The sequence below is a fragment of the Argentina silus genome (assembly GCF_951799395.1).
Source record: "Argentina silus genome assembly, chromosome: 8".
Taxonomy (NCBI): Eukaryota; Metazoa; Chordata; class Actinopteri; order Argentiniformes; family Argentinidae; genus Argentina; species Argentina silus.
In genome coordinates this window covers 6,481,620-6,508,794 of record NC_139662.1, presented here as the reverse complement: position 1 = coordinate 6,508,794, position 27,175 = coordinate 6,481,620, and the positions used below count along the sequence as shown (strand labels likewise).

The 27,175-nt window shown below is 42.2% G+C and overlaps 2 protein-coding genes across 7 annotated transcripts in view; one reads left to right on the top strand and one right to left on the bottom strand.

The window, feature by feature from the left end:
• Nucleotides 1-15,695, top strand: part of ptpn11b (protein tyrosine phosphatase non-receptor type 11b) — a 28,273-nt gene extending 12,578 nt beyond the window's left edge. For 2 of the 5 annotated variants that reach the window (XM_083675569.1, XM_083675571.1), the window contains exons 2-16: nucleotides 1,330-1,452; nucleotides 5,993-6,187; nucleotides 6,831-7,023; nucleotides 7,395-7,514; nucleotides 7,702-7,815; nucleotides 8,571-8,667; nucleotides 9,058-9,137; nucleotides 9,357-9,533; nucleotides 9,974-10,105; nucleotides 10,428-10,582; nucleotides 10,855-10,922; nucleotides 11,099-11,250; nucleotides 11,611-11,711; nucleotides 12,065-12,189; nucleotides 12,520-15,695. In XM_083675569.1, the coding sequence (XP_083531695.1) occupies nucleotides 1,330-1,452; nucleotides 5,993-6,187; nucleotides 6,831-7,023; nucleotides 7,395-7,514; nucleotides 7,702-7,815; nucleotides 8,571-8,667; nucleotides 9,058-9,137; nucleotides 9,357-9,533; nucleotides 9,974-10,105; nucleotides 10,428-10,582; nucleotides 10,855-10,922; nucleotides 11,099-11,250; nucleotides 11,611-11,711; nucleotides 12,065-12,152 (1,795 nt within the window). In that variant the 3' untranslated portion in view covers nucleotides 12,153-12,189; nucleotides 12,520-15,695. The remainder of the gene's footprint in view (nucleotides 1-1,329; nucleotides 1,453-5,992; nucleotides 6,188-6,830; nucleotides 7,024-7,394; nucleotides 7,515-7,701; nucleotides 7,816-8,570; nucleotides 8,668-9,057; nucleotides 9,138-9,356; nucleotides 9,534-9,973; nucleotides 10,106-10,427; nucleotides 10,583-10,854; nucleotides 10,923-11,098; nucleotides 11,251-11,610; nucleotides 11,712-12,064; nucleotides 12,190-12,519) is intronic. The other 3 variants (XM_083675573.1, XM_083675570.1, XM_083675572.1) reach the window with 3 other exon arrangements.
• A 664-nt stretch (nucleotides 15,696-16,359) lies between these two features.
• On the bottom strand, nucleotides 16,360-20,986 carry rnf223 (ring finger protein 223). Of its 2 annotated transcripts, none has more exons than XM_083674696.1 (2): nucleotides 20,620-20,986; nucleotides 16,360-18,086 (listed from the first exon to the last, which is right to left on the bottom strand). In XM_083674696.1, exon 2 carries the CDS (start codon nucleotides 17,996-17,998, stop codon nucleotides 17,276-17,278), a length of 723 nt encoding a protein of 240 aa, XP_083530822.1. In that variant the 5' UTR covers nucleotides 17,999-18,086; nucleotides 20,620-20,986; the 3' UTR covers nucleotides 16,360-17,275. The 2 variants fall into 2 exon arrangements, with proteins under 2 accessions (XP_083530822.1, XP_083530823.1); XM_083674697.1 differs by lacking the exon at nucleotides 20,620-20,986 and adding an exon at nucleotides 19,157-19,694.
• Nucleotides 20,987-27,175: the final 6,189 nt, after the last annotated feature.

The following is a 27,175-nucleotide window of genomic DNA, read 5'->3' as shown; positions in this document are numbered from 1 at the left end:
CAAAGCAGTGCTTATAGCAGCATATCGTACATGTATTTGATTCCCTCCATGACATGCTCCAAATATTTTTTTACAAATTCTGAACACACTCTTAACTTAACACAATGACACCAACTTACTTTGCCAACGTGCAATCATTTCTTGCGTTTTTTACTTAATTGTAATGGGCACAATCAACATTAGCAGCTGTTTTAGTGTGCATGTAGACATTGTTTAGTCAGTGCAAATATATTCACCGTTTTGTGCATTAACAAGCCTTTTAAAACCTAAGCAGTCTACGATTCTGTAATCTATTGGCCATAGCACCTGCTTTGTATAGAACGCTAACCGTAATCCTAACCCCCAGGCTCTAATAGGTCATAGATTAACCACACAGTAGTTTGAGGTTTTAACCCCTTGAACCCGCTGTAATATTAGCTCCAAATAGGTCAGGTTTCTGTATTACTGTTAACATAAGCTTATACCCTCACAATTAGCATTAGCATAGGATGAGAAAACACATTAACTTCAATGAGGCACCGCACACAACCGCAAAACAGACCTCCAACCTAAGACCTAGAAGTAGTGTAGGCCATCGCCCAACCAATGCCTAGGTTTTGGTAGGGTAATGGTTATGACACTGCTTCATGAGTACGTTGTGATCGTGTGACATGGTATTGAATCCAGCTTCAAGCAGATGAATCATACATGTTACATTTGCATTGTAGCAAGTGAGGGCCACTGCAGTGACGCTAAAGATGTATCTCATTTTACAGTGTTGATTAACGTTTGATTATGTTCATTTTAAATGTATCCGTTCTTGATAAAGTGGCAGTTAAAATTCACTATGGATGGGACTCTCCTCGGGGTTTAGACATTAACGTGGTTACCAATTCAGTGTTGTGTGGTTTACAAGTAAACTCCAAGGGATAAATATTAGCCTTTCCGTCTGCTCTGTTATGTAACTCAGGAAGTCTTCATTTGCCTGTGTTCTAAAGTACTGTAAACTTTCATGTCCTGCTTTCCAAAAGTTTAACTCAGACTGTTATTGTTTATCTACTGTCACCAAATGCTGTTCAGACACACATTAGCAGGTTTGCATTCATGAAGTGCTTCACTCTGACATGATGATAATGCACATTGATAATGACATGTTTGGAATTGAATATGAACTAAATTACAGTATTTGGTTATTTGAAGTTTTAAAGAGTTTAGAGACTGATAAAATTATTGTGTAGACGTGAATGGTTGGCTTTGGTGCTCAGGCAATTCTAACATGGTTCATCCCTCTCTCCCTCTCTCTCTCTCTCTCTCTCTCTCTCTCTCTCTCTCCCATCCCGTCCGGTCCAGGTGGTTCCACCCCAACATCACCGGCATTGAGGCAGAGCAGCTCCTCTTGACACGGGGGGTCCACGGCAGTTTCCTAGCCCGGCCAAGCAAGAGCAACCCCGGGGATTTTACTCTCTCCGTCAGGTGCGCTTCCACTCTCTCTAGTCTGCATCCCCACCTAGCATGTTAGCGCATTAGCCATTTGCGCTCCATGGCATTCCCACTGGTGCAAAGTTCAGCGTTAAGTGCAAACAAAGCTTGGGGGGGGACGTATTGTCTCCTTCGGGCTGGTTAAGCTAAGCAGTTAACAGAGCGCATGAGTCAAGCCGCATGTCCTCTGTGTGCAGTTGGCCAAGCTGAAACGATTAAGATAATCGCTCCTCAGTTCTAGCGAGAGAGCGAGCGTTTTGCCTTTGGGTGAACGGTTTGGAGCTTGTGAGAGACCATGCTTGAAATATGGTTTCTTTGTAACTCTGGAGAGTTTCTATGAAATGGAGAATGTTTAAGAGAGAGAAAAAAGAGAACTTTGTATTCATGAGAATCCACTTACGCCACAACTGTCCTTCGAGGAACTCAACCTCTTTTGACCCCTGTTTGAAATCAGTCAAACCCCTGTCCCATGACATTACATTTTGCGAGTTAACGAGCATCATTCTGAGTTACAGAGGGGAAATGCAGAGTTGAGCCAAACAGGCCTCTCTGGTCGCCCCAAGTGTATGTGGAGAGAGAGAATGTGTAGCTCAAGACTCTGCCTTGGCAACGGAAGCTTTTAAGAGGCTCATCAGTCGGACAAGCTCTGGAAAAGACCCAACCTTGTTCTTTAGCTCTCAGCTCTTTAGCAGCAGTTGGCTTTGGCAGAGAGAGGAGATGAAGTGAGAGAAAGTGAGAGAGGGAGAGGGGGAGGCTGGCAGCAGCAGGCAGTAGCTCTTAATAACGTTAAGGCTGGGGCCTATCTCGAGGTCTGACCCTGCTGTCTGTGGCTTTGTTGTAAGGCCGCCTGTGTGTGTGTGTGTGTGTGTGTGTGTGTGTGTGTGTGTGTGTGTGTGTGTGTGTGTGTGTGTGTGTGTGTGTTCGTCAGACCACAGTCACCGTGGCTAGGCTGGACCACAGGCTAACACTCCCCACCCCTGTGGTCTTTCTGATTTATGCCCCTCCCTTTCATGGTACAGTCAGGTCAGTTGGCCATGTGCTGCCTTACATACCCTCTCCACAGGCCACTAGAGAGGGGTCACTTTGGACTGGGCTGATGTGGGGAAGAGAGGGAGGGGAGAATAGAGTTGTATCTACCACAACAACATTGATGCAGAAGATTGTATTTTTGCTCATAACAAAGTTTGACAAAGTTAGACAGATCGGTGGAAAATATAAAATATTACAATGAGGAGTAATGCATTAACGAATATGTCAACTTTGAGAGCAGTGCCCCTTTAACCGTAATGCTTTACTTGCTTCCTCTGAAACGAATATTGTGTTCAGATCCTCTCACCCTGTCGGGGTTCACTGAGACCAAGCTAACACTCGTCACACACACACACACACACACACACACACACACACACACACACACACACACACACACACACACACACACACACACACACACACACACACACACACACACACCGCCATATCAGAGGAGAAAAGGAGATGAGAGGATTATTACCAAGTCATTAGGAGAGTATCCTCTTACCAGCACGTTATTAGATGAGGGGGGCTCTCTTCTCTCGTCATAATGGACACCCTGGGACTCCCCAGGCTGCGTTATCTTGTTCTCCCTGCCTTTTCCCCTCCGCTTATCTCCCCCTTTCCCTTCTTTCCTGGCCCGAGCTTGGGTGGAGGGGGAGGGTGGAAGGGGAGGGTGGAGGGGGAGGGGGAGGGGAAGGGGGTTAGATATGTTTTGCTTTGCTGCTGTCAACTGTTCCAGGGGCTTGAAGAGACAAAAGTAGTGAGTATTGCTGTGGGGTACATATCTACAAATTGAAACATCTTTAACAGTTTTAGTATCTAAAATCTGGATAGGACCAGCTTGAGGGATGATTGAGGTAGCCCACAAAATGTACCATAAATCAGAACATGGGTAGTGGTGTATTGTGTAATGATTGTTGTATTTCTTTGTCCTCATGTTCATGCCCATTTGTCATAGACTATATACCCTGAGGAGAATTTTAAAGAGAGTTTTAGCTAGGAGCGTGGATGGATTTTTCCACCCTATTATGTAATATGTGATTGCCTAGGTTCACTTAGACATATTTCCATTACAACCCCGGGCTATATATAGATTTACCCAGTGGATTAAATGCATTGAGCAGATAGACATTGTGGTTGAATGTTGATCTACCTTACAATAGAATAGAGAGATTTTTCACTTAAACAGGAGGCTTTATTGCATCAAACCTAAGCAGGCCTCCGGGAGAAGTTAAAAACATCATACCTCTTACAGGGCAAATCAGCATGTTGAGTTTGAATTTGTATTGTTTTATTTGTTCTATTTTACCAGGAAGTCCCATTGAGGTCCAAGGACCTATTTTACAAGGGAGACCTAGTCAAGATAGCAGCTCTAGTAAATGTAGTAGCGCTTGTTATTGTATCACATTATTTTGGTGATTACATGAATCCACATGTTCTAGCAGTGCAGGATTAATGACTGTATTTAGCTAAATTGGGTCCTGGATATTTTCTGTAGAACGTTAACTTTGATGTCGGAGTTGGCGAGAGATACAGTAAAATGCCGAGGAGGTAAAGGAGAGGCAGTAAATGTTGTCATTTGTGTGTGTTTCTTCTCAGTTCTCTCTCTCTCTAGCTACAGCAGGGCAGGGAAAATCAATGTCCAACTCATATTGCTCCAGGGATAAAAACAACAGATAAAAACGAGTGTAGCACCGTCCTTGAGTTAGGAGGGCTTTAGACTGATACAGTAGCACAGCTCCCTGTGTGTGTGTGTGTGTGTGTGTGTGTGTGTGTGTGTGTGTGTGTGTCTGTCTGTGTGTCTGTCTGTCTGTCTGTCTGATTTGTAGAATAGAAAAGAATAAACTTGTAACAATGGAGGACTTTCTTCTGTTGGGTTCATGGCCTGATATACCGTATGCCCAAAACTCAGTGACACATCTCTATCTAACTTTACATACATTTTCCAGAGAATCTAATCGAATCTGTTCACATTTTGCAAATAACAACCAATAAAATATTGTTTCCATAGAGCGCATGAGTCAAGTTGTTTCAAGTACAATTTCAGCATTTACTCTAAAGCATATTTATTATACTGTTCTACTGCAATATCTGCAAGTCTGCAAGAGTGAAATCCAACTGGATGTTATCGGCTTGTTGCAATGTCTTGAATTGTGTTAAAGTCCCACAAACAAGCCTAGCCAGGGCATTGATGATGCAGCCGCCATGGGCCATTAGTGGGCACAGACAAGAGGCATACTCCTGCTCCACTGATACATAAATAACACAATTACAGAGATGGAGAGAGAGAGAAAGAGAGAGCGAGCACACTCAGGTTTATGAGGGGGATGGAGAGAGAGTGAGAGAGAGATCAAACCTAGAGATTCAATACCATAATATGCAGTGCTGTCACGTTTGACGACTTGAGCTAGATTCTTATGATATTTGTTACTGTGTGTATGTATGCGTGTGTGGGTGGGGGGTTTGTGGTTTGCTGCATGAGCAAAAAAATCTTGTATATGTGTAGGAGTATTTACTATACACAAAGCCTGTCTGTGGGCTGCCTCAGCCTGTCTCTGACATTTTCATGGAAATGGAAAAAGAAAGGAAACAGTTAACTGTTCAATCAGGCCTCATTCTTGACTTGTTTCCATGCTGATAAGGTTTTTTGGGGGTTAGAATGCTCTGTGGTGACGTGCGTGGATGCATGGACGTTTCTGTATGCTTCCAGTAAAGTAGCAGCGAATGTTTTATGCTGTAACTTGTTTTCCTTAGCCACTTGCACATAATCAAAACCCCCGCTTTCAAATACTCGCTCCAAATAAAATCTCTTTTTAAGTCCTTACTATAAAATCCACAGAGTAAACTGCGATAATCTTGTCTGATAAGGTTTTCATAGAAACACATGAGGGCACGTGTCTTATTTCCACATAGATTTGATTTACGGGCAGTTTCTTGTTTAGAAATGGTGAGGTTAGATTTTCATTGTACTACTGACCGCATCAACTTTTTCATTAGTTTTTTGTTTTCATGAGGGTTCGGAAGTATTCTTGCTCTGCTGAAAATTCTCCTACAGCAGCTCAAAACAGCCATAAAGAGACAATACATAAACCTCTAATGCCTATTTCAATAGAAACTTTTACCCCATAATACTCAGGGCCTCATTTTGAAAATGCACAAGCAATGGTGCTACTCAAGAGTTATTCTCTCAATACTTATAAACCCCATTTATTTCAAAACCATTGTGTGATTTGAAAATAGCAAGATAGTATTATGCGGTATATAACACAGACCTGGCGCATTTTAAAGCCTTTGTGAAATGACTGCATGCTGCACGATGTGCCTTTTACATGATGCTATATTTTACAATCAATCTAAACAGTGTGCACTGTGAGTAACACTGACTCCAACCTCTCTTCCTCCGTGTGTGTGTGTGTGTGTGTGTGTGTGTGTGTGTGTGTGTGTGTGTGTGTGTGTGTGTGTGTGTGTGTGTGTGTGTGTGTGTGTGTGTGTGTGTCAGGCGGAATGATGAGGTCACCCACATTAAGATCCAGAACTCAGGGGACTACTATGACCTGTACGGTGGGGAGAAGTTTGCTACGCTGGCAGAGCTGGTGCAGTACTACACAGAGCAGCTAGACCTCCTCCGAGAGAGGAACGGAGATGTCATTGAGCTCAAGTACCCGCTCAACTGCAAGGACCCCACCTCCGAGAGGTACACACACACACACACACACACACACACACACATACAGGCACGCAAGCCCAATGCAATGGGGAGTGTTATTATATACAGACCTGCACAAACACAACAGACAAGGTAATAAAGCACACATGCACACACAAACACACCTAAAGGCCTGCACCCCACGTAGTTCATCTCCTGTGTTGTTCAAATTAATGCTGTTATCTCCCTGCACATGTCTCACTTTCTCAGTTCCAAGAACAGCTTGTGGTCGATGGGATTCTGTGTCTTCTCTATACAACATGCTCTTAGATCTCTCACTCCGTAGCCTCCCACACTCAGACATTTGAAGGCTCCACACATAGGCAAACATGCACACGCACACACACACACACACACACACACACACACACACACGCGCACACACACACGCACACACAATGATATTCCAATTTCTATGTAAACAACATTATCACATGTGAAAGCTCTCTACAGTACACACTGAAACAAATGTACACATTTATGATTTCTATGTAAATATCTTTACCATGTCATGCCTTTGGAGCCTCTGCTTTTTAACCACATCTATGTAGTTGTAGACATTTTGGTTTGTATCATCATACGCATTTCATGGTACCAGCCATTCCACTCCACCCGCCTCTACCCACTCCAGATGGTACCATGGGCACCTTTCTGGGCGTGATGCGGAGAAACTGCTTACAGACAAGGGCAAACCAGGCAGCTTCCTGGTGCGGGAGAGCCAGAGCAAGCCGGGCGACTTTGTGCTCTCCGTCCTCACCAATGAGGAGAAGCACGAGAACGTGGATCGCAAGACCAAGGTCACCCACGTCATGATCCGCTACCAGGTGAGACCAGCTAGACTACACAGATCACATCCTATGTGGGCCCTAGCAATGTTCATAACACATTCACAAGCTATTCATAACAGCTTCATAAACAATGCATCAGCCGAAGCCTTTTGTAGATTGTAGCATTGTAATGGTACGGAATTTAGCACTAGTCTTTGTTAATTGGAGAAATTTTGAAGGAGGGCAAGCAGGCTAATAGCGTTAGCAGGTTACTGTTACAGGCTATCTTTAGTAAATTGGAAGGACTTGAGGCTAAGCTAGTTGCCAGTAGGACATTCAGGCTAGAAGGTCTAACAGGGATAGCAAGAAGGGCTGGCAGGTTACTAGGGTTAGCAGGCAGCTCTAACCAAGTTGATGTGTGGCCCCAGCAGGATGGGAAGTATGACGTGGGCGGAGGTGAGAGGTTCGACACTTTGGCTGACCTGGTGGAGCACTACAAGAAGAACCCCATGGTGGAGAAGAGTGGAATCGTAGTGCACCTCAAACAGGTGAGAGACGGTGCCAATGCATTCAGCCAAAGAAAGGACAGCACTCAACAAAACTATATTTGATATGGAGATATACAGAATATATCGGATCTAGGTCAGCAGCAGTTCATTAACTTTGATAAAACATGAAATGTTGTACATGGAATTATGGCTAATCCATGAATCATCTTCCCCTTGCCAATGGAAGCCCTTCAATGCTACCAGGATAAATGCAGCCAACATTGAGAACAGGGTACGAGAACTAAACAAGGTGGCGGACAGCTCAGAGAAGCCCAAACAAGGATTCTGGGAAGAGTTTGAGGTATGTGTCCCCCAAAAAAAAGAGAAAGAAAGAAGAAGAAACTGTCAACTGTCAAGAATCAGTGAACAAATGTTCATCTAGATCACCTTTTATTATGGGACTGGCCAAATTCAGTTCAGATAAAAAAAATTGGGAAACTTGGAGAAATTGTCTTATCACATGCAAACCTGTTATAGTGGAACTTCAGACTTGTAAACAAGGCATTTTCATAACACATTCCCTGAAGTACAACACAAGACTCATGATTATCAAGTCTTAGGCACAGACACAACCTATTTGAGTCATATTCCAAGTTTTGTCTCATAATGACCTCATAATGACCTCTTGAGCTTTACAGTATGTGGTGAGAGTTTCTTCCCCTCAGCCTCCTCTGGGGGCCAGTAGATAGGTACAGTGGACCATGTGTGTTCAACTATGGCTGCGGTCTGATTCTCTGTCCTGAACCTGTCAAGAAGTGTGCACTAGTGCACTCTTAGGTGGAAAGTCACCCCTGCTGTATATGTGACCAAGCACAGCCAAAGTAGCCCAAAGCCCAGAACTCCAAACTAAATCATGTCATGATTTATTTTTTTTCTCTTTATTTTTTTTTATCAGACCAATCCCGTTTGTGTAGTACTTAACCCACCCCACAGCTTTTCTGTGGTTCATGTCAGGATTCTCACTTTTTCTGACTTGACTGTATCTCTTTCTCTCTCCTCCTGTCTTCTCCTGATTTCTTTGTCATTCACTCGTCTTTTTCCCCCTTGTCTCACCAGGTGCTACAGCAGCAGGAGTGTAAGCTCCTCTACCCCAGGAAAGAAGGGCAGAGAGCGGAGAACAAGAGTAAAAACAGATACAAGAACATCCTCCCTTGTGAGTAAAGATATCAACCTGCACTTCCTCTAAAAAAAACCTCATGACATTGACTAACTAACCAGAGTTGTGTATAGGAATGAACGGAAGTCACAAACCCAGTATATGAAGCTCCAAACAGTGGACAACAGAAAAGCTTTTCAATTGGTATCTATCATTCATTTTGATAGATGAATCATCATTTGAAAGAGCTCGACACCTTTATCATGGGAGAATACCCACTTACAGATACAGTATACAGTACAAATCACATCAATTATATCTCCAGAGAACAGAGAGAAATTGAGATGAAATTCTACTGAAGATTGACTGATAGGCCTTAAATAGAGAGCTACTGTATGTACTGGCTTATGTCATGTGTGACTGGTGAGGTTGTGTCTATGTTTTCAGTCGACACCACACGCGTGGAGATCAGAGAAGCAGATGCAGATGTGCCTGGCTCCGACTACATCAATGCCAACTATATCAGAGTGAGTTAGCATAATGCAATATTGCTACAATAGCAACAACGGGTGTCCATATCCTTCTCACATATACAACATAATGAGAATGTGGGCCGTTAAGGACTGACATGTTTCTGTACATCCAAACTCCTTGTAAACCCATCTCAGTCTTGAAAACACAGGATGATTCTTGCAATATCTCTGCAAATTCATATGTTCCACATAATCTGTCTCCCTCCTATCCAGAGTGTGCATGAAGAGGACCGTCACGTAGAGGAAGGCAAAGTCTTCATCGCCACGCAGGGCTGCCTTCAGAACACCGTCATCGACTTCTGGAAGATGGTGTATCAGGAGAACACGCATGTCATCGTCATGACCACCAAGGAGATGGAGAGAGGACGGGTAGGCTCTCACACTGTTACGGTGTGTGTTCCCGTTCTTTATGTTCATAGATTATTTACCGGTTACATTTACGGGTGCATTATGTTTTCCATCAGAACAGGAGGCTGATGATGTTTTGTTTAGGGCTGCTATGTTAACTAACCGCCATCCTTTGCAGTAGGTGAAACATGGTGGCCATTTTGTGCCAGAATACTTGCATTTTATGGTCCCCCACCCAATACAGTGGGTGAAACATGGTAGCCATTTTGTGCCGGAGTGCTCACCACACCATGGCCATAACAGATAAGAGGTGAGGATGGGTATTAGCTGATTCTAGGGGCGGGGGATGGGCAGCTGGGGGGCTCGGAGGGGGCTGACAAGGATAGTATGACAGCTAAGCTGATCGTAAAGCTGCTTGAGCAAAGCTGGTCTTTCTAGATTATCTAACGCTCCACTTTTTCTGTCTCCTTTTCTCACACCAGAATAAGTGTGTGCGATACTGGCCGGACCTCAACGCCACTAAGGAGTTTGGGAAAGTGAGTGTCAAGAACGTGGAGGAGCGTCCAGCTCAGGACTACATCCTGAGAGAGCTGGAGGTCACACGTTTGGACAGGGTAAGACAGGCTATTCAAGGTAGAAGTTGCCTCACTTAACCACTGATCTAGGATCAGATTATCCTACCCCCGAATCCTAACATCAACTGAATACGAAAATATCTGACCCTGTATCAATAAGCCACACTGTGAAAAAGCACCCAAAGTGACCCGGCTTGTGTGGAACAGCCCTTAATGGCACAAGTTGTCAAGATGCATGGTTTAAAATGCTTTTAGATTTCTATCCCAAAAGTACTGCAGTAGCTTGGTCTTTTGTCTATGTATGACAACTTATAGCCATCATGTCTTTATCATCATGGACCATATTGCTGCCCACCTCTAGAGGGAGCATGTGCGTTACATCTGGCACTACCAGTACCTGAGCTGGCCTGACCACGGTGTGCCCAACGAGCCCGGGGGCGTGCTCAGCTTCCTGGAGCAGGTCAACCGCACGCAGAGCGCCATTCCTGACACGGGGCCCATCGTGGTCCACTGCAGGTAAACACCATGACCAACAAATATGCACATTGTGATAAGCAACTTCAAGGGAAGTTTCACCCATGTTTCATATATGTCTATTGATTTAGTCAACACAAGTGTGACCAAAAAGGATCATGCGCACTTTTGGATATTTGCAAGCTCCTAGTTGTAGGACTACAGTGTTGAATATGGATGACCAAAGCTCTCATTATTGTAGAATAGCTCAATGGATCTACAGTATGTTCTTGAGGTAAATGATGATGATGATTCTGTGATCTTTGACTTCCCAGTGCAGGAATCGGGAGGACAGGCACTATCATTGTCATTGACATTCTCATTGACATCATCAACAGACAAGGTAATTCTGACTGTGATATTCACTTTGAAATTGTGCTGGATATCCATGAAGGGATTAGGATTTGAGACAACTTTATGTAACTTTTTTCCCTTTGACCGTGTGTGTGTGTGTGTGTGTGTGTGTGTGGGTTTCCGTGTGCGGTTGTGGGTGTCTTCATGTATGTTTTTTCATATTAGGATTAGACTCTGACATCGACATCCCTAAAACTATCCAGAGTGTTCGGCAGCAGCGGTCAGGCATGGTGCAGACTGAGGCCCAGTATAAATTCATCTACATGGCCGTCCAGCAATATATTGACACAGCACAGAAGAGACTTGAAGAGGAGCAGGTAGCCACCAACGACTAATATCACTAACACTAGTTCTTGTTCACTAACATTAATTTTATAGTATCATAGGTATAGTAGTACAGTAGTACCAACTGTAGTATTGCAGTACATTTGAACTCTAAAGTGCCTGTCTGAAACCCTAATACGAGGTATTGTCTTACTGCTTGGTAAACCCCAGCATTTTATTCAAAGGAACCAGCTAAGCATGTTTACCAACTGTATTTATGTCTTGTTAAATAGCTTGGTAGTAACATTAACTCTCAGTAATATGTACTCTCTCGCAAATCCCAAAGATTGTTATTAATTATCGATATTGAACTTCCTAATTCAACCGCTAATAAAACTTGTTTTACTTTGCAGAGGAATAAAACAAAGGAGACGGAGTACTCGAATATCAAATACCCCCAGATGACCAACTCCAGGTCAAAACCTAACATGGTATCCTCGCGCTCCTCCTCTGTGTGAGTTCCCCTGGAAAATACACATATAGTACATATTGCACAAAATGCATATACAATCACTGATTTACTCTCACTTAAGGCACACTATTCATACATTATATACAGCATGCACTCTGAGCAAAGGAAAGGCCTATTTTGCGATGAATAATGGATGGATATTGAATTGGATCAATATTCTTTGAAAGTGGCTTAGAAATCACTATCCTCTGTGTCTTTCCAATTCCACTGCACATTATAGACAGTAGTAGTTGTCAGAATGAACATGAAATACACAACAGCTCTCTGTGTGTGTTTGTGTGTGTGTGTGTGTGTGTGTGTGTGTGTGTGTGTGTGTGTGTGTGTGTGTGCTGCAGGATGACGAATGACGACTCGTCCGGTGTGTACGAGAACTTGAACATCAAGAACCCAAAGACATCTGGGAGCAGTAACACCAGGAGGTAAAGTCCTATCGCGGACCTCTGCCTCTCTCTGCCTCTCTGTAAGTACTCATACTTTCCATACTTTAATTTTTTTTTTTTTTTTTTTTTGAGAGGATAGGTTCTTCCTTTTCTTTTCTTTTTCTTTTATTTAGGAACTGATCCAAGTACTACATGATAGGGTTGCATATGCTTTCAACACAAGACAACACAAGACACTGTGCTAACTGTCCTATCTCCCACTCGTCTGTCAATTGATTCAAACATTTTCAAGATGAGTAAATGCATTAGACATACAATGGCAAGTGTAGAATTGATAAAGTTGTAACTGCTTGTTATCGTGTGTACATGTTTTATGTTTATCTAACTATGTGCCCTTATGTGTGCTTCAGTTTCAGCAGAGGTGGTGCTTCGGCTTTAGCGCCTGACCCACGGGGGGGGCCTGTGGAGCTGTGGTCCCGGACCCCTAGGCAGTGTACCCTACCTGGGGTGAAGGTTGTGGTGCTGACCCCCTCCTGCCCCCCTTTCATCTGCTGCCCTGCTGGTTGTCTGTCTGTCTGGAGCCTCTCCCCACCTTCATGGAAAGAGAGGGTACAGCACAGGGCTCCTCTCCCCTTCTCTCTATACTCCCACGCTGTTCTGTCACTCTCTGACCTCTACAAGGCTCCAAGTCTCTACAGCTCTCCTGCCTACCAACAAAGTGCCTCTTCTACAATTGTGTCTGTAACATCGCCTCCCCTCTCTCCTCCCTACCATTGTTACTCCTCACCTCCTCCCTCTCCCCTCCTCAAACAAATGTTCTTTACTTATTTCTGTAGGCTCTTAGACTGAAAAGACACAAGAAACAAACAATGGTGTACTCTTGTGCAATATAATTAAAGAAGAATAACCTTGAATGGGGTGTATGGGGCACAAAAGGGTGAAGCTAAGCTGTTTCTCTACTTGCTGCCAGAAACTGCTCTATTCTTGCCCTCTCTTTCTCTTTGCTGGCTGTCATCTACTTGAACCAAAGAATTTTGCTATGTTCTGTCTCACCGGCTACAGTCATTACTGCAGTGTTGAGTGATGGCGGGGGCAGCGAGGCGATCTGCTACCACATGAGGCACTAGTGCGGACAAGCAAACAACGGACACAACCTTCGCCAGTCGCTACAAAAAAACGTTTCATTTCGATAGTCAAGAGGAGAGTCAGTGTATTCCCAATGGCCATTTGATGATGGTTTGGGTGGAAAAGTCAAAAGTGGCCATTTTCTGTTTTTTATGGGGTCAGATTTCCTCTGTTGTTTTACAAAAACCTGTTTGTACCCATGTATCCCACGACTGTCTCTTGTGCCAATACAAGATGTTCTTATAAGAGCTTGTCAAGCAGGACACCATGTTGGCTCTTGGCCTGTGGTTACTGGGGCCCAGGTGTTGTTCCAGTGTGCTGTGGCCCCTGTGAAAAGGCCCGACCTGGGCAGCAGTTTCCTACCTCCAGGGCTTTGTCTATTTACATTGTTTTAATCTTTTTCCTCCAGTAGATTCTTTGTTCTTTGTGATTATTGGTGTGATTTTGTAAAGTACAGGACATGGACATATTTTAGTTTTTTTTGGAAGATTTAAAAAGCAGTGGCTCATTACCTACTAGAGGAAAGAAAAATCTATGAAAAAGCAAAATGTTCTGCTCTGCACTTGCACTGCAAATCCTCATTTATAAGCATGAATTGATAATAGTTTAAAGTCAACATTGAACAATAAAATAGTTCTGTAATAGGTTGTAAGAGAGTAAGAGTTCCTGAATGGTTCATACTGTAAGTTGTAACTCCTGCTAGCCTCTGTGAAGGCTGTCCTCTTAATCAAAAGGCGTAATGTGGTTGAACATCTGCCGACTGATGGGGAGATAGAGGACAGGATAGAAGAGGAGTGGAGAGAGGGGGAATGTCAGGATGCTAGCCAGCCTCACTGACGTGTTCTGCCATCGTTCAAGTCTTTAGCCAAACATTACCGGGGCCAGATGGCCTACAGCCCAAGATTAAAGAATAGATTTGTCTCCAAAAAGTAATCTACAAGATGGCTATAATCCAGGCTTGACGATCGTGGGTAGTAAGCACAGCAAATAGCTCTGTATCCAGCATCGGCGTTGGCCGGACAGACGTCATGCTAACTATTTTTAGCATTGTGTATCAAAAAGTAATGTTGTTCGTAATGAATTTAGCCAGGGTCAATGGTGCCACCTGCTTGAGCAACCCAGTTTCATGGCTAGTCTACACAGGGGCTTGGTTGTGTCCTCTGTCGGCTGAGTAGGGATGTAGCCTACTTGTAGGGACATATTGTCCAGGCCTTTTAACTAGGCCTAGGTAGCACATCTGAGGGAGGTGTTTGCTAAATTGTTCATTGCAAGTCAAAACACCACTGTATTTACTGAAAGTATGTTGTGGTTTCAGTTTTTTCCCTTTGGCTGTTATTACAGAGCAATGGTGAGATAGTCTTGTGTGTATTCTAGGTTTTGCTGCAGGTTGGTTATTGATATTTGTACAAGATTATGACATGACTGGAGATGATATGCTATGTCACAGGGAGCTATAGGAATTTTGAGATGAGGTGCCGTGTTATTCTGAGGTGAACACTGAATCTGTATGTGAAAAGATCCCTCCATTGTTCTAACCAACCCACCCAACCCCAAGTAAATCCTGTCCAATGAATGAAAAGTGACATTTTTGTTATTGTTTCTCTTAATTATGTTGCGCTGTTGATGATGATGATACATTTTTTATTGTATTTCACTTTGCCTCTATGGGTCAAAACCTTTTATGATGTGGTGAAACATTGACACTTCAATACTTGAAAATCTGTTTGAAACTGCTGAATCCTTAGCTGTGGGCTTGTGATCTTGCGGCTGTCGGGATGTCCATTGGCTGTTAAAGAGTGTTTTGGTAGTGTGCTAGAAGTATGCCATCAGTGTTGTAAGTTTTCTTTTCATTTACTGAGGTGTTCAAATTGTAAATGTTCAATTGTTTTATCCATTGATGCATTTGTATTGTGTATTATTATTATTATTATTATTATTATTGTTATATTATTATTATTATTATTATTATTACTATTATTACTATTATTATTATTGGTGGTATTATACCATTGATAATCATAATTGAATGCTAAGCTAAACTGATGTACATGGAGCTATACAATAATTATATCACATTTTATTTCTGCTTGTCTCCTTAAATTTACTTGAATATGATGTTGACAGTTTTTTTTTTTTATCCTTCCTCTGTTGGTTGCAATATGGCTGATTTGAGTAGTGGTATACTGACTGATTTGAGTAGTGGTATACTGACTGTTTGAGTAGTGGTATACTGACTGTTTGAGTAGTGGTATACTGACTGTTTGAGTAGTGGTATACTGACTGTTCCTGACTGACTGTTCCTGTGTCAGATGAAGACTGTTCCCCCCCTCTTGCACTGGCTCAGCCCAAACGCCTTCTGTCCAGGCTAATACTGCTGATGCAATGACGCTGTCAGAAATGACAGCAAAATGATTCAATATTGAATAGTTTAATAAACTTTATGATGGAAATATCTAATATATCATATTATCTCAGTTAATTTTTTGCCTCTGTGTAGTATTTTCTGTATGCTAAGGGTCTATTTTCTTAGTTATGTTTTTAGTAAATTTCTTTGCCTCTGTATTCTTCCCCATGTTTCCTTTTGCTCCTATCCACTGCAATGTGTGATATGCAGAAGTTCATGTCTATCAGCTGTCAATCTTTCAGGAGGAAGTAATACAGACTTTTTAGGAGGTAATTAGACCAAGGGGAAACAAATGCTATTTCTAATATTCAATCTTAAGACAGGGTAAGGAAAGTAATTCCAAAGTAGCTGCTTATCAACCACATATATCAACTCTGGGGCAGGTCAAATCGTAAATCCCAGACCTCACCTGTTTTTATTGTACTCACCTAACCCATAACGTAATTTCACACCAACAAAGCCACACAGGAGAGACCGCTCCCTACATTAGAGGGTTTACGATTTCACCGAACCAATTTACAAGGGCTTGTTGTTAGTCATATAGTGGAGAAAATCTTCACTGGTGTGTGCTGTGCTCCTGACAGGAAGTTCCTATGGCCCTCTTAGTTATTTCATTTTTAATCAGTCTCATGGAGATGACCGTTATGTAAAACCTTTCATCAACATTTTTCAGAAAGAAACACCTAGACCATGACCATGTTCTTTTTTATTTATTGTAATTTTGTAAACAAAATATATTAAAGAAAAAAAAAATAGTACAATCAAATATACATTATATACACTAATAATTCTAGCTTTATGTTTTGGCATAAACATGATTTTCTAATCAGGTTGTTAAGTGATACGTTGCTCACAAAGCATTGGCAAAGACAAGTAACACAGGTTTCTACACTAGTTTCATTGTCTTTGAAACTGTACCATCAGTAGGCTACTACTCTGGCTTGGATATACAATGATGCTTCCAATGTCTTGTAAAACAAAGTTCTGACATGAGTCAGATATTTTTTTGCATGCAAAAATTACTATCTTGTCATTTTATCCTGTTGCACTGTGGTGAACAGTTCTGATAGTGTACATATTGTAGATTTTGTGTCCAAATATGACATGTTTCATCCACATATTGTATCTTACAGCAACATATCAACTTTCAAACGATAGCAGTTGATCAAAGTGCAGGGATTGTAATCACGTATGTATGAATATAATTTGTAATGTTCTTGTCAGACTGTGAGCTAAGTGAGCCATTATCAGATACTAAGAATTTAATGGAATGTGCAGTCTCTCACAGTTGGGGTCCTCATTCTTTCAAACAGTACTATGTGCCTGAACCACATGGCCTGAATCAGGTTCATGAATCTGTCCTTTTTGTCCACAGAGTGGAAGTCCAAGCTGTGAGCGCTAATTCAATCATCATGCTTGCTTCACTTATCTCTGGGATTGCAGCCATCTCTTTGCTAAAGTGAGTGTACTATGCATGTGGAAGGGTGAGGTGGGTGTACTCACTTGGTGCTGGAGAACATGGTGCATAGATAAAACGTACTTGCTCTCACTCTGAGGACTGTATGTGTGAACCAACCAGGTACTGTTCGTGGTAGCTGTGGGATCTGTGGTGGACTCATGTCTTTGTTAGAAGAAGCTCATTTTGGGAAATGTACCATGGTAAAGGGGGTAGCAGCTGTGGTGGTGGTAGAGCCATGTATGGGGCTGGCGCCTCTGGGCACACAGCGCATGTTGCCCGTGGTGACGATGCACTGCAGAGGCCACAGCACAATAACCACCAGCAGTACCATCAGCACGATGAAGAGCAGCAGCCGCTTCCAGTCCGTCAGACGCTCCAGTAAACCCATGTTGCGAGGCCGTGTCTGGGCCGGAATCTCAGCCGTCTTGCTGGACCCGATATTGATGCAAATGCAGAAGGGAGAGGTGGTGCTAGAGGAGCTGGAGGCCCCTGAAGGACCAGAGTCCAGGGGCCCATTGTAACATAACTTCTCCCCTTCCAGCCACACTGGCTCCTCGCGCTGCTGGTGGCTGGGCAGCTTGCACAGCATCTCACGGCTGGTGGCAAGAGCCGGAGGGCCCTCTTCAGGCAGGAGGGTGGGGTGGCGGCAGAAGGGGCAGGAGATCTTGCTGCAATTGCCCCCCTCCTGGTCCCCCAGTGAGACGGCCATGAGGCGGGATAGGCACTCCAGGCAGAAGGTGTGGGTGCACTCCAGCAGCTTAGGCGTCCTGAAGACGTTGTCGTAGGTGTTGTAGCAGATGGAACACTCGGGCTGGCCACCGTTGAAGGCCACCATTTTGTTCTGGTCGCCCAACTCATGAGGCGCCACCTGAGTGTGCCACACCTGAGGGGTATATGCCATCTTAAAGGGGTTGTGCCCACGTGCTTTTTCCTCTCCCTTTTCTTCTTTATAGTTTACGCAAACTCTCTTTGTCCTTGGTGTGGATTATCTGGGAGAGAATCAAAATACAGATTATCTTTAATAACTGATTCAGATGGTGTTTCGGCCTGTTCTATTACTAGGACTATGTCAAATCTATTTTTATCACCACGCATGTGTGGACATAATCCCCACAAGTTAACAGGATTTTATTCTCTCAGTGCGTAATTTCATTCAACGGCATACTATAGGTCATCATGGTTAGGCTTTAAATGCAAGAACAGCAGCAATATCATTTAGTAAATAACTACAATTGGATTTTGAGCAAGCGTAAGATGATGAATATCATACACACTCACTGTGATTATAGGTATATATTTGCTTAGATACAGTATAATTATCAATATCATTATTATCAATTATGTCTGGCATACAGTCAGTCAGTTATATTTGTATTTTTTTTTTAGCTTTTTCAAAACAATATCATACAAGAGCAACACCATTGGACGTCCTCTACTCTGCACTCTCTCTGCTATACAGTACATGACACTGACTGACTTGAATTCACTTTTATCATCGATTAGCGCACACACTGTCAAGCCCCATCTGTGTCCTTGGGGACCTTTTTGCATCACCAGCTGTTGAATGCATGTTTCTGATGAGTAAACAGTTATTTGGGACTCTGGGGCAGTACCAGCAGCGCACACACAGGCCTCTTTGTTAGTCCTGCTTGTCACACACGTCAGCATGGGCGCCCTTCATACAGACCTCTCTCTACCCAGTCACTCTGAAAGTCACCCAGATGCCAGCCTGACAACGTTATATCATTGCTGCTACTGTAGTATAGATAATATGCCTTAACTCTGTATCTTACAGGAGCATTTTAATAGGAATTGGTTTATCATAGACGTGTTGGTAAGGGATAAAAGACGAGTTGTGGAGCCTCTGTATGGAGTTGAATTGACATGGTTGAGACCTGTGTCCCTCTGATGGAGGATAAGACATATGTGTGATGTCTAGCTATGATAGAGGTGTGTGTGTGTGTGTGTGTGTGTGTGTGTGTGTGTGTGTGTGTGTGTGTGTGTGTGTGTGTGTGTGTTGGGGGGACAGGGGTGGTTAGGTTGCAGGTGTTCTCCTCACCCTGGAGGGCAGCCCTACCCCTCTGTCTCTCTGTCCAGCCCCAGCACTGCCGGCTGCACAATGTGACTGCTTGTTCTCGCTTTCATCGCTCCATCTACCCTTGGCATTCCTGTAGGGCCAGCCACTGCCCAGGCTCTCTCTCTCTCTCTGTTGTCAATGACAGCAAGTACAGGTTTAAAGAAGTCCTGGGGGACCCCTGTCATTGAGTGTTTTGGCTCTAACATTCGCTAAGTACATAGCAACTAGTCTGACGTCAGAAATATTGTCAACAGTAAAGTAAGTGAACACAGAGAAAATTGCCTTGGGCTATCATGGGTTTTACAACTAACCTTTGCATAATTACTTACCCTGATGTCAACAGCACTGTCATTAGTTTACTTTGATTTGATCATATTCAGGTCATAGGTATGGTAGATGCCCTTTTGATATTCACATTTTTGATTGTTACCTCTACAACAAACCAAAATCCACCCAAAGTCACACAGGTGAGGATATCAGTGAAATTAAAGAAATGACTCTTTACAAATAATCTATATGCAAATGTAATGCCATATTTGACAATTGGACATGCTACAACACACCAGTATGAATTTGCTTATGAATGATTTATGAAGCATATATTTAGGCCTCATAAAGAGTTTATGAAGGTTTCATGAAACTTAAAGTGTTAATTTCTTTAAATTGCAACATATCTGTGTTGTCCCCGTCTGAACTAATTATCAGCCAACTCAGCATGAGAGAGAGTCTTTATTCAGCCTTGCCCTGCTCTCTGAAGTTTGAACCCTTCCTCTCCCATCGCTATCTGTATGACCCCTCATGTTTTGTCCAACTTTGTCCAACTGACCTGATTTTCTGTCTCCCTAAAAAATCCATAGGCCAAAATCCACGTCTGAGTCTCAGCTTTTTAAATTCCTTCTTTGTGTAAGGTAAGTTGTACTGTAGCCTGAAGTGTATGAAGTACAACCATTATGTACAGTAGCCTACAGTGTATGAAATGAAGCTTAAGCCAGCTAAGAAATGTATTTACTTTGTATGCTTTCATAGGACTCCCATGCGGTCTTTGTGTTCTTCAGTGTGTTATTTTAGGTCACCTGTTGTATACCGGTATTCAGTTAAACTGCCATTCTCTCAGATTGCAGCCCTACCAGTTCTCCATTTGAAAAGTAAACGAAACATGACACTAGGAAACATGAAATGAGGTACTGCATACAGTTCAGCTGAATATGAGTTACTCCCTAATATAGTTAATTGACCCAAATATGAAAATTCTTATATAACACTTACAGTACTGTACAATATGTGTGCACTATATGCAAATCATATGTTAATACCATGCTTCTGTTTCGACATCCTCATATTATTTCTTACATGCTACAACTTCATAAAGTACCACAGTATCTGTCACAATACAAAGCTTTGTTTGCACTATAAACACATTAGCTCAACAAATATTTTCCTCTTACCTGTATGGTGAGGATTCTGCTAGATGACCAACTCTTTCCCACTATCTCAGTGTCTCAGTTTCTGTAGTGAATTATCTCCTGTTCGGGCAACCCCATTGTTGATGGAAATGCATCTTTATACCAGGTTGACTGCCTGTTGGGTCCCCCCGGAGCGGGTGGTGTGAGCTGAGTTTGTTACTCTGCAATGTTCTCTGGGCCCCAGCCCTTTAGCACTAATATAGCTACTCTATATGCTAAAGATTCAAGGGAGGTCAAGCTACACGTGTGGAATTCAAAGCCCTGACCTGAATGTTAGCATTTGCATTAGCACGTTGTCCTTATCTGTCTGTGTCCTCTGGCCGTTCTCACCTGCCTTGCTCTGCCGACTCCCTTTTCAGCACTCTATGTAAATGACACTGATAGGCAGGGGGAACAATAACATGGCCTTGAGGGAGTGTCCGAGATGGGTGGGAGTAGAAAGGGAAAGGGAGGGAGAGAAGGAGGAAGAAAGAGGAGGGGACAAGAGCAGGAGTGAACACACACATTCTTGCTCTCTACCTTCCCCTCTACTTCAACCCTCTACTGAGTCCCCTATCCTTCCCTCCCTCTCATTCTTCTTTTCTTTCATTCTCTCCCTCACTATCTATATCTCTCCAACCACAGTACACATCAAACAAGAAGTTGCTACTGTTCTTACCCTTATTAAAGGTACCTAAGGACGGGGGGGTTCCGGTAGGGGTGCTGCCACTCATCCTAACTTATCTAAGGGCCTCCACATCTACAGTATGTGCACTCATGATACGAGTAGTAGTACACAATCTATACCATGTCATAGGGCTCCATTGATATCCCTAACTAGAGTCATCAACCTGTTACCATAGAAGATAACATGTAATGATAAAAGCATATGCTTGTAGAACTACACCATAGTGTAGTATATAGATGCTGCTAACTGATTGCAGTGTCTGTTTCCGTCACCCAATTGACTTATAGTGCATTGTAACACCTGCTTTAAGGTCTCACAACAGCTCATAAGTCAATTCCTTTCTTTTACAAGAAATATCAAACACTTGCTTTCAAACCAAATGATTAGAAATATATCTGCCTCAGACAAAAGTAAATAGATCAAAATTGGGCAAAATACAAGAACAAAACATCTACAATGTATTAACAAAGATAGGAAAGAAAGAATCACTGATAACAATTTGATACAAGGAAATGTGAAATTAATTTTGTTTAAACTGCAACAGTTTCCTTGCTGCTTCTGTCCAAATCCCAAACCTTGTATTGTCTCTTTCTGCTAGTTAAGCTACCTTATTGACACCCTGCCATGTATCAAGAGCTACACCCTGCCTTGTATCAAGAGGGTGAATAGGAAGGGAGCCAGAACTGTCCCCTGGGGGCGCCACCCAGTCCAACACACATCCCTACAGCCATACACGCTGTGGCCTGTTGGTCAGGTAGTTCGTAATCCAGGAAACAAAAGGGACGTAGTCCACCTGCATCCTCAGCAGCTTATCCGCAAGTAGTAAGGGCTGTATGGTGTTAAATGCACTGGAGAAGTCAAAGAACATGACTCTCACAGTGCTGCCAGCCTTATCTAAATGGGAGTGAGCTCTGTGTAGCAGGTAGTTGATGGCCTCATCCACACTAATGTCTGCCTGATAGGCAAACTGCAGGGGGTCCAAGGATGTCTTCACCAGGGGCCTCATGTGTGGTAGCACCAGTCTTTGCATGGTCTTCATGATGTGGGATGTCAAGGGATGTCAATATGCCCCTTCTCTCCCTCCTTGACCGCTTTGTTTCAATTGGGGTATTGTAACCTCTATGATTCATTGATGTTCTCCTACCAAAATGGGTACATGTCCCCAAAAGCAGCTACAGGGTAGCTTGTAGTTGCCATTATGTTTCTGACAGTAGTGGTGTAGACTTTGGTCTTTTTTATCTCTATGTCTGTGTATGAGGTGTTAGAATCTGTGTGTAGGTCTTGTCATGTTGGCCAAGACTGGTGAGCACCCTGGCGTTTCACTCTGAGCTGGTGTATAAGTGGTTGCCTGGTGCACTGGGGCTACTGGGAACCTTAGTGTACCAACTATAAACTATCCCACTGTCTGTGTGTGTCTGACTGTGTTGGTCTATCCCAAAATGTGTGTTCAGACCTCTTATTGCATGTTTCCAACAAGTAATCATAAGCTGTCTGCACTTTATCTAAAGCTGCAGATGTGTCCTCTAAGGCTGTTTGTGTGGCAGCAATGATTTCCTTTTGCCCAGAAACTTCATTAGCTGTAACTGAACTTCTGCACTAAGGTTAGTCTGGGATTGATCTGTTTTGATTGCAGAAGCTTGCTGTTCAACCTGATCCTGTAGTACACTACTTCTCCTTTTCTAGTGTAAATATTATTGCCTTAAACTGTTTCTGAGAAACAAGAAGTTCTTGTAATGCTGTGGCCACTTTTTCATTCTTATTCTTTAAGATCTTTGGTTTACTGTTGAGCTCAGACACAGCCCACTCATAGGGCTCATATTGGCTCTCTAACCGCTGTAGTATATAAAGTAGCCCATGCTTATCAATACACTGCCCCAATAACATTGTGATACCAATGGCACACTGAAATCTAATGAAAAACACTAGGAAAAACTCAAACTGTCTCCCTTTCTCAAAAAACAAAGAAATTACAAAACTGTTCCCAACGGCTGTCTATCCAATTACTTTAGGAAACCAAACCAGCAATGTTAGCAATCCTTTGTAACCGTATTCCAATTACTTTAGGAACAATACACACATCTACTGCCCCTGACCTTGGGCTCAAAAGTCCTGAACCAAATACTTTAGATCTGTTACCTTAAAAAAATATCTATATCCAGTTACACTTTAGGATGTACAGTATAGTACAACTACAGACTCCAATACTTCAGAATCAATACAGTTACTTTGGGATATATACTTTCTCTCCTATCTCAACTACTTCAAGGTAAAACTATAAAACATCAATTTACTTTAGGATTGAAAACTATTTGTCAAAACAGAAAATTAAAAAATATAATGTACTATTAAGGCTGCTGCTTTAAACCTCCTTGTATTCCTGTTGCTTTAGAAATAGATAACAACCAAATATCTCTACTATTGTAGGCCTAGCTGGTCAGCTACTTTAGACTGCTATGACTCTGTCTTTGCAGAACTACTAACCTCTTCCTCAGTTAGGCACAGTAGACCAATATCCTGTTGGTTTTGAATGTTCTCTTCCGATTCCAGTACTTTAGAATCCCACCTCCATCTGCCAGTTACTTGAAAGGTTCCAAAAGCGTCCTTTAATTCCTAGGTTGTTTTACTGAGGATAACAATGTCCAGAATCCAGTTGATCCAGTTACTCTTCTTCTTCAAATCCTCTCTTATTCCCCGATTGTCTTCCGGAAATTCCCTCACTGGCTTACCATTTGTAAGAAAATAAAGGACAGTAACAACGTCTGTGTTTAAGGAATCTTTTACTTGTATATCAGGCAGCAGAGCAAGTCCGTAATCTGGGTCCAGCCATGTGATCTGAGCCAAGAACTGAGTTTACCAGCGTAGTGTTTTACCCTTTGATCTATCACTCAGTCTGAAACAGTATACACAGCATTAACATCTTCATGCCATGGCAACTTGTATGTTAATTGGGTTGATAGTTGTTGTCATAACCTAACTTGATCACTCACCATCACCGGGTGTGGTGAAAACCAGTTGCAAATGGAACTGATTAGCATGTCTCCTAACAGTCTAAATCTTAGACATACATAGTGAAAACATCTTTAGAATACATCATCATTATGGACATTGTTTTTTATAATGCATCAGGATAATGTGTTATCATAAGAATGTTATAACTTATACTTCTGATGTTGCATGAAAGCGTATAGCAAGTGTTAGAACACACCATAAGTGCATTATAAGTACATATTAGAACGCACCATAACACATTATATGTACACTTATATAAGGCATTTGATGTCTATGACTCATAAGTGTCTACCAAATTGCTAAAACATTTATGTTTAATCATACAAAAACTGGATGGAATGCAATGGTACACAACAGCAATTATTGTTAGTACAGTAGTCAGTGCATTGGGATCATACAAACTATTACCACTTCACATACATATGTCCATTGGCTGTGTTGAAAAGACAATAAGGACAAATTAAATCCATCCTGAAAAAGCCGTTTGAATTCTTTGGAGTGGGATGGGGGAAAAAAATGTATTACCTCTGCTTTGTGTACCGTCTTTGTTTGATTACACTACTTAGTTTATGGTGGCATGGTTTAGGCCATACACAATTCTTTGGCTTAGCAACAACAGCGGTCAGAACCAGCCTGTTATTTAGTAACTAAAACATAAATACTATGGTATCATATCAGCAAAGTAATTTATTGGATGCTGAGGTGTGGGGGCTTGGAGGAAGGGAGAGGCACAGTAATCAGTGTGACAGGCTTGACAGGAGTGACTAAACAAATGGGATAAGCAATGATAAGTAATGGGGCCCAGCAACCTGCTGTTTATTTCCATTGGTTGTACTGGAAGCTATGACAGACACGTGATTGGATAGTTATGGATGGTGCTTCACACTAAAGAGTCTCCATGGTCGTTGGCTTGAATCTGAGTCTGTTGGGGCATTTGCTTTTACAAGTATGAGATAGGGAAGAAGCAATTTGTTTCCATATACAGTAACTCAGGTTACCCTGGGGCTTCAGGGTCATAAGTCATAATTGTATTACCAATCTACAGTATGTTGTAGTCTACACAGATCGTTTTGTAACTTCATGTTATGGTATTTTCTGTGTGTGATTTTCCAGGAACTATCTTGAATTTCCTTGCGTAAATGTCCATTAGTGCTTTCCTGGTATCAGTTGTGACATTTCTAATAATCTGGCATCAAATACAACAAATTACCGAACGTCATCATTGATTAATCAAACCATTTATGAATATTTCCATGTATGCTGGTCTTAACCTGGAATGCACAGGTTATTACTCAGTCAATATGCAGGATTTATTCATATCACTTAGCGGTGTAAAGGGAGGAATTTGAAGATCAATGTATTGTGTCACTCTAAACCACTTAACACAAAAAACACCGGGGTTCCTGTGGTATAGAATTTCTTTGAATTAGGGGAGGTGGAGAAGAAATCATACACCTTAGGGCCATTCTCCATACATCATTAACCTTAGCCACCTGTCTATAGCCCGCTGTTACCCCCCCGCTCCTGCCTCAATGCCTCAGCACACACAATGAATAGATTAATCTGCTCTGGTAAAAACAAAACTAATAAGCCACTCACTGAATCATGAGCACCTGACAAGGGCAGCCATGGATACAATGTATCTCAATTTCGACCTGTTAGACCTGTCCTACTCCTGACTATTATTTTCCTAATTATTTTAAAAAACATTTTTAATTTTTAATTTCTCTTTATCCACTGATATTTCTATTTTCTCATCCTCACCTTTATTTTATGTGTATATAAAACATATTGTGTATGTTTTTATCTTAGGTGTATCTTTCGATCTGATGTAAGCGTGTTGTGACCCTGGTGCCATAAACCATAATAAATTTAGGATGGAACGTCAAAGTCTTGGTGTGAGATGTTTGTGATCTATAGTGTATGAGGTGCTGCTTGCTAGGCCAAAAACAAAAACAAGGACTCTTATGGAAGATTGGTTTACAAGTGCCAACTACAGCATACAGCTTTCTCTGAAATGAATTAGGTCAAACTCATATCTTTATGGTTTTCTGGAAACAGGAAACAGACTGGGAAGCTGTAACGTTAGTAATCTTTGTCCCTCTTCTAGGTATGACTCTGCTCCATGTGACTGGTTGCGAAGCCATTTACGTGAAGGAAGGAGGAAGTGGCCTCTCACAATCCCAATTAGCAGCTATACAGAAGGGGTAAACAATGCCAAATTATTCTTTATTGGGCTCATATATCATACTGCCATACTTTATTATATATTTTTGATACAATCTGGAATTGGCTTATTGCCATACTGTAGATCTTTCCAGTCAGGGACAGAAGCAGTGAAAATACAGAGACAAATACTGGACATTGATGTTCCTTATGAGGGGAGTTGCACAAGATTGTCCAACCCTGAAAGATGAGGATAAAGTAGGTTTTAATAGATTTCCACATATTGGAGCGACATGTTCTGCAATGGTTGTCTCTGGAACTATCTATGCAGCCTTGTTCTATTGGTGAGGACTAAAGTATAAATCATTAAACTTTATTTTCGTCTTTTTCTCTGGGGTTTGAGTTGTGATCACACCTTATTGTAACCTGACAGTTGTATTCTGCTTATTTCCACAAGTAACAACAGCCATGTAATCACAGCTTTAATTACAAAAGTATGAGAGAGTAACTTTATGTGAAGGGTTACAAATCATTTGTTTGAGTTGTCAGGTTGAACAGTTGCGTAGTTGCAGTGCATGTTTGCGATTGCCTTGTTCTGTTCCAGGCTGAGGTATTGTACAGTATGCTTTTGGCAAATGTACTGTAGCTGTCTACTGGATCTAGATTCCTGAACCACTACTATTTAGGGAATGAACT